This window comes from Podarcis vaucheri (genome assembly GCF_965113315.1).
Source record: "Podarcis vaucheri genome assembly, chromosome: 16".
NCBI classification, from domain to species: domain Eukaryota; kingdom Metazoa; phylum Chordata; class Lepidosauria; order Squamata; family Lacertidae; genus Podarcis; species Podarcis vaucheri.
This window is the reverse complement of record NC_138754.1, coordinates 15,325,728-15,338,012: the sequence shown is the minus strand read 5'-3', so window position 1 is coordinate 15,338,012 and position 12,285 is coordinate 15,325,728. Positions and strand designations below refer to the sequence as shown.

The window sequence follows — 12,285 nt, the reverse complement described above, 5'->3', positions numbered from 1 at the left end:
GGCTCATAAGCACACCCACTCAGCCAAAAAGCAATGTATGTGGATCGGAGGTGACACTGAATTCCATGTGATATGGCAACAGGAAGGTGGGAAATGGAGAAATGTTGAGGTTTCCTCCTCAGAGGCATTTCCTCACCTGTGAGCTCCCAAGACCCGGAACACTCTGGACTCATCCGTCACCTCCTGCGTCACCTGTTACAGAAGGAAGGGACAGCTGAGTGGGAAATCCCCATGTCAGATGCCAGATTTCTCAAACCCATAATACCCTTTAACTTCTTAAAAAAGGAAAAAGAATTAACCCACTGCTCCTATTAATTACCTCACATTTTCTACTCTATTAATGATGATGATTAAAATTAACTGTATTTATATCCCACCCATCTTCCAAGGAGCTCAGGGTTGCTGCACATAATCCCCAGCCCACCACTTTATCCTCACAACCACCTCCTATGAGAACTCAAAGCCATCCAAGTGGGTTTCATGGCTGAGTGAGGATTTGAACCCAGGCCTGCCCATCTCTAGTCCAACAAACCACTAAGCCACGCAGCAGAAAGGCACCACTTAAACCATGAAAGGAGAGTGCGGTGGAGGTCAGAAATAGGAAGATGCCTTATGCTGAGCCAGACTGTTAGTCCATTCAGCTCAGTCTGGTCCCACACCGGCAGCATTCCAGGGTTTGACCTGGGATGTGTTGCATGCAAAGGAAATGCTCTGCCACTGAGCTAAGGACCCTCCTGAATGGGTAGGTATGTTAGGATTTTTATCTATCTGAGCTGCCCCAGCGAGTGGTACTGTTGTAATGTGTTTTGTATACACATCATGTGAGTATCTGAGAGTGTGTGAGACAGGAAGTCTGAGTACTGTTGGAAGTCAGTTTCACTTCTGAAAGTGTTGCTGTTCTGTACTGGTGCTCAAAGAGCACAGACATGCTGATGGATTCTCTGTACATATAGACTGTAAAATAAAGTAGTTTTAGAACTACGATTGACTCTTTCTTCTGCAATGACATGCCAGAAGAAGGGCGTGCTCCTCTCAGGAGGGAGGGGTCGCTTATTCTCGGTCTCTCTGGACTGAGGGTAATTTACAGTCAGGGAGGACCACCGGAGAGACGCCCAGGAGTCTTGGGAAGTTGGCGGCCTTCCCGGGCGTGTTTCCAACAGGGTATACATAGAATTGGAAGGAACCACAAGGATCATCTAGTGCAACCCCCTGCAATGCAGGAATCTTTGGTCCAAGGTGGGGCTCAAACCCACAACCCTGAGATTAAGAGTCTGATGCTCTACCCACTGAGCTATCCCCTGTACGTCAAATGTCACAGACGGAAGGCACACAGTCCAGGAAAAACAGCACCTCACCACCGCCCAATGGAGTTTAACTCGTGTTTTCTCTGATGGTCCTGTTGTCAGGCTGGTGGTTCGATGCCCACAGGCCCCTCTGCCCCAGGCTGGCTGGACTCACCTCACTGGATTCCAGGCTTCGGCCTTGCATGCCGTGTTTCCAGAAGGCCAGGACACTGTCCTGAAGGCACACTGCAAGAATGGGGAGACCACAAGTAAGCAAACAGCCCCCCGTCAGAGGTTGGCTGTCATAGCAAGAGCCTCTTAACTCAGGAATCAGGAATCCCACCTCCCAAATCCAATACAGTGGTACCTCTGGTTGCAAACGGGATCCGTTCCGGAGGCCCATTCACAACCTGAAAGGAACGCAACCAACGTCTGCGTGTGTGCAGGTTGCGATTCACCACTTCTGCACATGCATGTGACGTCATTTTGCACGTCTGCGCATAAGCGAGCGGCGGAACCCAGAAGTAACCCTTTCCAGTACTTCCGGGTCTCCACAGGACGCAACCTGAAAGCGCTCAACCTAAAGCAAACGTAACATGAGGTATGACTGTACTGCCAGAGGGAAGGCACTCGAGGATCCATGACCCGTTTGGGAGGCCTCGAACCCCACCCAACACACCCCACCCAGGGACCCTCACCTACCAATGGTCTCGATAGGGAAGTGGAACGTGAGTTCTGGAGGAAGGGCTCCCTGAGGGGCACCGTGGAGGTTCACCACCCTCACACAACCTGTGGGAACGAGAGAAGGAGGGGCAGCGTTGGCCAAAGGGCAAAGAGGCAAGCGAGGGGAGGGGCAGGAAGACCGCGGGGAGACCAAGGCCAAGGGGGCAGGTCAAACTGGGGAAAGACTTACGCTCAAAACACACCAGGACAGTGTCTCGGTCCATCTGCGTCACGTGGCTGGCCATGACCAAGGGCCGACCTGCAAGGAGAGAGGCATGGGAGGCTAGTCTAGGACTGGCCCTGGCAGCAGGGGCGGGGTAAGCTGGGGGCCACATTCAGAGGAATGGGAGGTGGAGCAAGAGGGGCGAGATGTCAGTGGGAAAAGAGGAGGTGGTTGGCATGCAGACTGCCCCAGGCTCAGTCTCCGGCGACCTCTCCTTACAGGACAGGGAATGTCCCCTGCATGAAACCATGAAGAGCCACTGCTAGTCTGTGCAGTCAGTACTGAGCCAGATGGAGCAATGGATTTCTCAGCATAAGGTGGTTTCCCACGTTCCTTTTTTTTTTTTTGGCCAATTATTTTTGATTGCTTTTCAAAAAACTTAATGAATTTAACATCACACTAATTCAAATTCAATACAAATTTAAAAGTGACTTCCCACCCTGCCATCTTGATGGTTCACTTCCCACCCTTGTTAGCTGCTCAACATTAAATATGTTTCCAAATTCCATTTCAAAAATGATACTTTAGCATTTTATCTTTGATTCCCCCCCCCTTTCAATTTTCTTACTCTTTATTACCCATCGGCTGTTCATTTCTGGTTCCTGCTAGACTTTTGCTTAGCTATAACTTATTCCCTAATGTCAAGAAGAATTACTCTTCACTTTTTCAGCCCACAAATCCTTACTTTTAAGTCAGTAATCCCCCCCCTTAAAATCAATCTCTCCTGCTATTTTCCATAACCCAACATTTGACTGGTCCTAATAAGCACAGGCTGCTTTCCTATTCAGTTCAGTCACTTGTTCAGAAGCTTGAGGACTAGAATCTTATTTTATTTTTAGGGAAAGGGCAAACCAGCTCAGTAGTAGAGCATCTGCTTTGCATGCAGAAGCTCCCAAGGCTCAGTCCCCGCTGGCATCTCCTTGTAGGGCCTAAAACCTTGGACAGCTCCTGCTATAGTCACTGCAGGCAATTCTGAGCCAGATGGAAGATTCTCTTTATATGGCAGCTTTTGCTGGCAGCTGGGTCACCTCCTGAGCCATGGGCCTTGGCAGCTCCCAGACAATGCAATCTCTGGCACCAGTCCAGCCAGCTGCCGTCTGGTTACTTTGCCTTTGACCACCCATGGTCAAATCTGCCCCACAGAACCGAACTCTTCACATGCATCCTGGGTGATCCTGGGCCCGTCGTCATCTCTCAGCCTAACCCACCTCACAGGGTTATTGTGAGGATAAAATGGTTGGAAGGGGAACCATGTCTGCTGCGCTGAGCTCTTTAGTGGAAAGTCAAGATTAAAAACTTAATTTTATTCAACAGACACAAAAATTCTACTCGCAAACTTAATTGGGCAGGTGCCAACAGGGTCACCATGCTCAGATGAACGCTGAGGGGTATGCAGAAGTACAAAACAACTTTTTAAAAGGCCAGAGGGGGCAAAACCCACACAGCCCTGAGCGTAGACAAAGGTTTCCGGGAGCCATTAAATGCTGAATGTGTGTTAGAAATGGAAAAGTTGGGGGGGCATTAGGCCTCCTTGAGACTCCAACATCTTCTCCACGAAGGGGACTGCCCTGGAAACTTAGTGGCTAGAACCTTAAACAGGATCAGTCCCGCTAGAGAAGCCAGGATATCCTCCAACATTTGAGGTTGGGTCCATTGTAACAACAAACAACTCAGGCCTATGGGGTGCATCTGTGGCAGAGATTATTTTATTTTATTATGTGTTTATTTATTCCTGCACACCTGGCTTTTGTCCTTCGCCCTTCCTTAAGAAAAAAAATATGTAAGAAGAGTCCTGTAGGATCCGGCCAATGGGGGCCCCATCTAGTCTAGCGTCCTGTTCTAACAACACCAACCAGATGCCTGTAAATTGGACGCTCAGGTTGCAAACGTGATCCGTGCGGGATGCATGTTCGCAGCCCGCATCTGCGCAGGTTGCGATTCGGCGCACGTGCGGCCGCCCAAACCCGGAAGTAACCCGTTCCGGTACTTCCGGGTTTCAGCAGTCCGTAACCCGAAAAACGCAACCTGAAGCGTCTGTAACCCAAGGTATGACTGTATTGGGAAACCCACAAGAAAGATTGAGCCCAGGAGCCGTCTGCCCTCCTGTGGGTTCCCTCAAAAGGGGAGCAGAGGGGGGAAGCCTGACAGTACTAAGCAGCAGCTCTTAAAGGGGCCGTGCCCCACCTCTCCCTGACTCCATGCCGGTTTCCCTCTCTCTTACCTGAAGGGCTTGAGGTGCTGAGGCCAGTGCTGAGGGAGAGGGTGCTGAAATGCAGCTCCGCCCCTGGCTGGTCGGTGCCGGTCACCCCCAAGCACACTTGCGGGTATTCCTCCGTCTCCACAACCAGCAGCTCAAAGAGGGTCAGGGGGACGGGCAGCGCCACAGAGACGTGCTGGAGAGGAGAGAGAGGATGCAGGAACCAGGTCTGACACTGCCCAACCAGGCCCTCCCTGCCTGCTCCCTTGGGTGCTCTTTGGAATGCCAGAGGGGGAGGGTCCCTCCTCCCATCCTGCACCCCCATTCCTGGCCCTGCACCCACTTACCTTCAGCAGCATGAACTTCTGCAAAGGCTCGTACCACTGCAGGAGGGCCAGGCTGGAGGGGAGTGCAGCGCAGAGGAAGGTACTACCAGAGTAAGGATTTCGCACTGAAATACAGAAGAACCGGGGGGGGCGGGTGTCAACCTCCCCAAAGTCCCCCTTTCCCCCTGAAGAGCCTCCTGATGCCTTTTTGGTCAAGGCCTCCTGCCCAGCAGCAGCTGACAGCAGAAAAGGGGTTTGCTTCTCATGGCGCCTCTCCCTGTCTCTCGAGAAAAACTAATTCAGAGCGCAATTCTCTGTCTTTTCAAGAAGAAATGCAGCAGAGCATGGAGTAGTTGAGCAGCTCAGAGACAGGGCTGCCGGCAAGGAAGTTGCTGTGCCATGTTGTGGGTTGGGCCTGTTGTCATGCCCTCTACACTTGGGCACTTGGGCAGTGCCATTTTAGCAGTGTGTTTATCTTTCAAAATAAAACAGCTGCATTTTAATTTGCGCTAAAACACTACCCCACTTGCGTTATTAAGTTCAGCAAACAAAAAGCCTTCCGGTTTAACATCTTGTGTGAAGGGCTCTCCATGTTCACGCAGGCTCCAAAAGGCTGCAAAATTGCAGCTGGTTGCATGTGACTGTTGCTGGGCCTGCAACAATGCTGCTCTGAATCTGGAAGGCACAACATCCCACAATTCCTCCAGGGCATAATTTAGCCGAATTTCACTCGCATATGGCCTTGGGCTTTTCACTTGGCTTGTTTTTTAGGGAAATGCAAGTGAGTGCTGGGGAGAGCTGCAAATTTGACTGCTAAAGGGCTTCTGGGGGAGGCATTGATTACTATTTTCTCATCATGCCGTGTTTCTCATCAAATTCCGCATACCCACAAGAGTCACCCCGTTTTCTTTTTCCAATGGATGAGGAAGCCATTAATCACCCACTTCCCCCTTTCAATGCGGCTTACTCCAATTCCACCCAACTGCATTTCTCAAAAAAGCACAACACTCCAGGAGGCTGGCATAACACAGGGCTACAACGTCGCCTCCACCATAAGACCAGAGTTGAAAAGCTGTTCCCTTTTTGGCTTTGGGGTGCAGAATACTGGTGTGACCAAAATATCAGTCAAATTTTGAATATCCAATTCTCCACTGAACAGCACAGGGTTGTTGTGAGGGGAGAACGGGGAAGAAGAAAATTACACTGAGGTCCAGTGCCAAGGGCCTTCTGGCGGTTCCCTCACTGTGAGAAGCCAAGTTACAGGGAACCAGGCAGAGGGCCTTCTCGGTAGTGGCGCCCGCCCTGTGGAACGCCCTCCCACCAGATGTCAAAGAGAAAAACAACTACCAGACTTTTAGAAGACATCTGAAGGCAGCCCTGTTTAGGGAAGCTTTTAATGTTTAATGGACTATTGTATTTTAATATTCTGTTGGAAGCCGCCCAGGGTGGCAGGGTATTAATTAATAATAATAATAATAATAATAATAATAATAATAATAATAATACATATGACTTCATGAGCTCCTTGGAGGAAAGATGGGATATAAAAACTCCCTCTCCCCCTCATCTCCTCCAACCTCCACGTCCCCAAAACTCCTCTTTCCCTCACACAGCCACCAACTCTCATTTCCCAGCAGGCCTGCTCCACTCCAGGAAACTCACCTACACGGCACTTCAAGCATCCTTTGGTGTCAGCTATCTTGGCTGAGAGGGCAAACTTCCTGTCAAGAGAAAGAAACAGCTTTAGGCCTGGGTGTGAGTGTGGTGGGGGGGGAATTTCACCAGGTCAGAGGCAAAGAGGAGAGGGTCCTCCCCGCCAAGTCCATCCTTAACTGAAAAGTCTGTCTGAGACTGAGCAGGGGACCGTCCTCTGTTTGCAAAGCAGGAGCTCTAATACAGAGCTATAGTTCTTCCCCCCCCCCCAAAAAACCCGAAGTAAGACTCCAGTCCTCATGAGGCCCAATAAAGGAATCATTAAGCGGGAACTCAGGAAGCTGCTTGTATAGGAAATCAAGCCCACTGGGTCCACCAGCCTCAATACCACTGGCATTGCCTGGTTGTGGCCCTTCGGGGGGGGGGGCGCTTTCAGGTGGGAGTCACCTGAAGTCACCAGGGAGGGCATTTTGGGCATCACATAGGCTGGTACAGGCCGCCTCTTAAGCCCAGGGGCATCCAAAAACCACAGATGGAGATCTGGGGCTCTGCACAGCTCCTTGCTCCCGTGGGCTCTCTGCCTGCCCAACATCTTTCCCAGGGCCCCACAGCCAACCCTTCCCAGCTTCAGTTCCAGTCGCAAGAAGCTCCCTGGGAAGCAGCTTGGAGAAATCAGCCATACCTCCAACACTAGGATCGGATATGGGGGGGGCGGAGAAGAGAATTTACTACTCTCCTCTCTTTGAAGTGGGGGCAGGGGGGGTCCCTCCCTCCCCGCCTCTCCCCACCTGGGGATGATCCGCTCTGTCAGCCGGTTGGTGGCGATGGAGAGGGGTACCTGCCGCTTCTGCAGCTGGCGCCGCTGCTCAAAGAGACCCACAAGGTTGTGGGAAGAGAGCTGGGAGGACTTCCCTGCAAAGGCAGAAGCGGGGAAATCGGGAGGATCATTTGCCGGAGCAAAATGGAAGTTTAAGCAGGTGCCTTTATATATACAGTGGTACCTCGGGTTAAGTACTTAATTCGTTCCGGAGGTCCGTGCTTAACCTGAAACTGTTCTTAAAGCACCACTTTAGCTAATAGGGCCTCCGGCTGCTGCTGTGCCGTCGGAGCCCGATTTCTGTTCTTATCCTGAAGCAAAGTTCTTAACCTGAAGCACTACTTCTGGCTTAGTGGAGTGTGTAACCTGAAGCATATGTAACCCGAGGTACCACTGTATACAGAGACCTTCTGGACTCTTCAGTCCTATAGCCACACACCCAATTGCCCCTCTAAACCCAACATGTGAAGCTCACCCCCAGTCCCCTTAAATCGACCCCAATACCTATGGGCAAGGCAAAAAGAGGGAAAATGAGGGGGGTGGTTCTAGCTCTGTCTCTGGACACTCACCAGCTAAGGTCAGTAGCACATTGTTCATACAGTAGAGCCAAGAGCACCTGTGTGGAAGGAGCTGGGGGAGGGGAGCAGGCGGGGGGTGGGGGCGGGGGGACGAATTGCACAAAGCAGGAGAGAGAGGGAGAAGTGGCGAGAGAGAGATCAGTCGCTTGTTGGTCCATCTCTGCATTTTCGTGGCATGAAACAAGTGTGTCCAAGTTAGATACAAGGAACTTAATGAAGATTGAATAGTGTTTATATATATATAGATATTTTAAAGGAGCCAGCAAAAAACAATATAAAATTTCAACGATCATAAGAAAAGAGCCTGTAGGGATAAGAAACCTCAGCATCTTGAAAGACTGTCTCGTGGGCATCTCTGAGCGATGAATTAAAAGTGCCTCCTGAGTTGACCGCCACCAAATGCACCCACCCACCTGCCCTTCTGTTGCAATCCACGGGGGATGTCCACCTCTGGTGGTGGTCATGGTAAAGGCCCAAGCAAGGAGAGGTCAGAAGTTCCTAGTTCCCCTGGCAGGCAGGGCAAGGGTCAAGTGAGGGCTTAGCTTTGCCCCAGACCTGCCACTCCAAATTCTGAAGCTCCTTGACCGAGTTCTCTTTCTTTCACCCCAGAGCTTTCCTCACGAAAACCAGCTCTTTAAACCTGAACCACAACAAACAGCAACTTGGGGTTTCCATGGATTGCTGTTTGCTCCAACTCAGCGGTAAAGAGCAGGTTTTTTGTGGGGGAAGCTCTGGAGCAAAAATAAGAGCATTTGGAAACAAAGCCGTGAAGCGCGGGTCATGCCTGGAAAGGGCAGAGGGAAGGTAGCTCTTGGCCCTTTGGAGGGAAAGCAACACAACTGCGATTCAGGACCGTGGACAGCACCACTGCAGCTGAGGCCATGCATCCATGTTGCCTCAGCCAGCAGCCCCTTGACCAATGCCTTCCACTGAGCATTGGTGCTGAGCAGAGTTGTTTTTTTGCTGGCACCGCTCAATTTCTAACTGGGTAATTTGGCATCGTTTTAATGTCAGGTGGTAAGACAGGTGGGCAGGCCCAAATGTGGTCCCACAGGGTGTGTGGAAACAAGGATCTGCCCCTGCTTCCCATGGTGTCCAGAACCCTCCATCCCAGCTCCTCCCTCTTCAGGGTCCTCACCTTCTCCATCGTGTCCTCATGGAGCTCATGGAGATTGAGTGTGTAGATGCCTTCTTCAGCTCCCACCACTAGGTAGAGATCTATGGTGGGGAAGAAGAGGGGGAGGTCAGATCACCAGCTGCCAATCTCTGGCGCCAAGGTCCCACAGGAATCGTGCGGGTTCTACCTCGTGTTTCTGGGTGGATCCACGTCGTAGCCGAGTTGATTTTCAGCGGACAGCCGTTGAAGACTTTGGAGAAACAGGCCCCCATCTTGGAAAAGAGAAGGTACAGAAAGCTGGAGAGGGGAGCGGAGAGGGGAGCTGGAGACCCATTTCCAGGGCTCCTATACTGAGACCTACAAAATTCCTTGGCTGTGAACCCCCTGCCCCACCCCACTCTCCTGGCTCCAGTTTGCTGATGCATGTACCACCCTCCCCTGCCCAGCGAAGAGGACTTACGTGGACTTTTGGAGTAGGAGGCAACCCATGACACAGCAACCTCTGCAAGAGAGGAGCGGTCAAGAAGAGGTGGGGGAAGTCACCAGAGAAAGAAAGAAAGAAGAGAGAGAGAGAGAGAGAGAGAGAGAGAGAGAGAGAGAGAGAGAAGGTGTAGTTATTTGAAGATGCCAACATATTAGGTTAACTCCAGACCCCTTCCCCCCAATAGGATTGCAACCTTCAACCCCGTACCGTACCATACCATGAGAAACAGGAGCGTTGGGTTTTTTTCCACAAGAGTGTCAAAGAGCCTATCCAGACATGTCCTGCTACTTCCCAAGCCCCACCTTTCCCTCTTACTACACCCCACAAATATTTGGAGGGGGAAACCCAGCAGCCCATCCGGCTAGCACTCTCTCCAAAGATTTTAGCCAGCTAGGTCGTGTTTCGGAAGACCACTGTTTCCTCCACCAGAAACAGGCTTTAACGGTTGATTTATCTGCTCTGATCCCAGGCTTCCTTGCTTGGAGATTTTGGGGTGCTTCTGTCCCCACCCACCCCCACTTACAGTGGCCTCTTCCTTCCTCTTCATGGTAGCCCACTCTGTGGAGAGGAGCGAGTCCACAGGCTTGGGGGAGCCTGTCCGTGAGGTATCTGAAGGATCGCTCAGATCTGTGTTGTCTGTGGGGGAAAGACAAGCACTGCTGTCACACCGGCACAAATTAAAAGATTTAAGAAGGGGTCAGAAATGGAGCCCCTCTTTGCTGGATTCTACTAGCCCACCCAACTGCACAGATGCCATCCTGGATGGCTGCTTAACCCTTTCCCTGCTGAGCCCCCTCCCACTACTCCATTTCTGTACCGGCTTGGTTTCAATTGCCAACCGTTTCATTTTATCTATTCCGCTCCCTGCTGCCAGATTTGCTTTCTTTCTACTATGCCGTTTTATTGCATGGTTTTATCTTTTTACTGTATGTAATGTATTGGTTTATCAGATTTGATTCTCAGCTGCCATGAAGCCTTGTGTTGTTGTTTTTTTAAAAAGTAGGATATAAATCCATTTTAAAAAACACATGCAATGAAGACCCCAGCTTTGACACCCCCCCCCCCAGCAGCAACAACCTGCTAAGCATCCTTTAGGAATCCTGTAAAAGGGCGAGGGGAGCAACCGCAGAAAACAATGCATTTTAAAAAGGGTGGTAGGGAAAGAGTTAAACACTACTATTGCCCCCCCCCAAACAAACATACATTCACTGCCTCTCCTCCTCCTCTCAGCATTATGGCTTCTGGAGGCTGCTTTTAATTAAAAAAACACACCCAAAACATTTGGGTGTGTGATGTGCCGGCAAAATAGGAAGCTGAAATCCGGGTCTGTGTTTAACATCCTGCCGTGGGTGTCATGGAACTCCCTGGAGGAGAGCAAGGAAGCAAGTGGGCAAGCAGGGGGTGATAGGAAGTTCCTGACCCACTTGGATCCCATTCTGGCCATAGAAGAGGAGCAGAAGCCCCCCCCCCCAACCCATCTCCTCCTCCCCTTCTCTGCAGTTGGTAAGAGAAGAGCTGTGAAAGCTTGAGGGAAAGTGGAAGCATTGGGAAGGAATCCCAGGGTGTCCCCCCTCCAATTTCCCTCAGTCCCCCCCATTCCTTTAAAAAAAATGTGTGGCAAGATGTTTCCCCCTTTCCCAGTTTTTCATTCCCCCGCGCCCCAGGCCTTCACATCTCTAGCTCAGAGGCTAGTAGCCTGTTTTTCCATGTTCGCTGAAGACGACAGAATGAGCAGTCTGGTATTATTAATTTTTTTCAAAGTCTCTGGTTAATAACTACCTTTAGTGGCTTTATTTACTATAGCAGAAAAACAAGGGGGGGGGGAGTCTACCTGTGGCATCTCACAAAGCAATCCTACGCATGTTCACACACAAGTAAGTTGCACCAGGAGTAATCAAGCATTCATAGGATTGTAGCCTATTTGATCTTAGGAGGATGTAACGAAGCAGGGTTTAATCTTTATTGCCACCCTAACTAAGTTATTGTCACCTGAGCCTTCAGAGCACCAGATTAAACCCTGCTTCACAGCTGGTCTTGGAAAAGGTTGAATTCATTCAAACAGAGCATAATTCAAGATCGTGTGAAAATTCAGCACCTGGAAGAATCCCAGCTTTCAAGGAGGTGAAAAAGCAGGGAACAAGTTTCTGCTCAAGGTGCCTAATGTATGCTTGACAGCATGTGGGCAATTCCTGGTGAAATATCACAAGGGGCTGAGTAAGATATCCAGTGAGGAAGAGGTGCAGCTTCCCCTTTCCAGCACTGGCAAAACCTGGAATGAATCATGGAGAAGTGGCTCCATTTCCATCATTTATATGTGTCACAGACTTTGGCTTCCCTCGGTGCAAAATCTGAGACGTTTTGGGCAAATTTTGGCTCCGGGCATCGGAAAACAGGATAAGCTAGATAGCCCTTTGGTGAAGAACCAACTGAGCTCAGAAGAAACCAGCTTGCACCAGAAGCCGGTTCTGTGCACAGGGCCTATTGGCCAGCGCTTGTACCGTCTCCAACCCCCCCCCCCACTCCCCAGTGTGCTTTCTCACAGCTCTTTTCTATGGATTTCCTCTTGCAGAACACAAATCCCCTCTCCTAGAAGGGTGAAGACTCCAAACCCATTTTGGGGCCCCTCTGCGTTCACAACCAGCATGGCTCCACTTCTTCCTCACCTGGCAGGCTCTGGCTTCTCTGACACTCGGGGGCTGGGAAGTCGAGGCCCTCCTCCAGCTCCCAGGGAGCCTTATAGGCCAGCTCCAGGTTGAGAAAATCCCACAGGGGCCCCCTCTTGATAGTGCTCATGTCCCCCTCCCCAGTGCTGCTGGGCCGCTGTTCCTCATGGACCTGAATAAAGCAAGAGAAAGGGCTTCTTAGTGGGGGAGACTGAGGGTGG

The 12,285-nt window shown here is 50.7% G+C and overlaps 1 protein-coding gene across 1 annotated transcript in view; it reads right to left on the bottom strand.

The window, feature by feature from the left end:
* The window catches only part of MAP4K2 (mitogen-activated protein kinase kinase kinase kinase 2), a gene marked incomplete at its 5' end in the record, with an annotated part of 38,412 nt that overhangs the window by 3,441 nt on the left and 22,686 nt on the right, over positions 1–12,285 (bottom strand). Inside the window, 14 exons of the mRNA XM_082203562.1 lie at positions 137–192; positions 1,459–1,529; positions 1,986–2,072; positions 2,197–2,265; positions 4,451–4,622; positions 4,774–4,877; positions 6,415–6,473; positions 7,194–7,317; positions 7,792–7,852; positions 8,939–9,018; positions 9,105–9,189; positions 9,378–9,419; positions 9,925–10,037; positions 12,065–12,236. Coding sequence (XP_082059688.1) covers positions 137–192; positions 1,459–1,529; positions 1,986–2,072; positions 2,197–2,265; positions 4,451–4,622; positions 4,774–4,877; positions 6,415–6,473; positions 7,194–7,317; positions 7,792–7,852; positions 8,939–9,018; positions 9,105–9,189; positions 9,378–9,419; positions 9,925–10,037; positions 12,065–12,236 — 1,295 coding nt within the window. The remainder of the gene's footprint in view (positions 1–136; positions 193–1,458; positions 1,530–1,985; positions 2,073–2,196; positions 2,266–4,450; positions 4,623–4,773; positions 4,878–6,414; positions 6,474–7,193; positions 7,318–7,791; positions 7,853–8,938; positions 9,019–9,104; positions 9,190–9,377; positions 9,420–9,924; positions 10,038–12,064; positions 12,237–12,285) is intronic.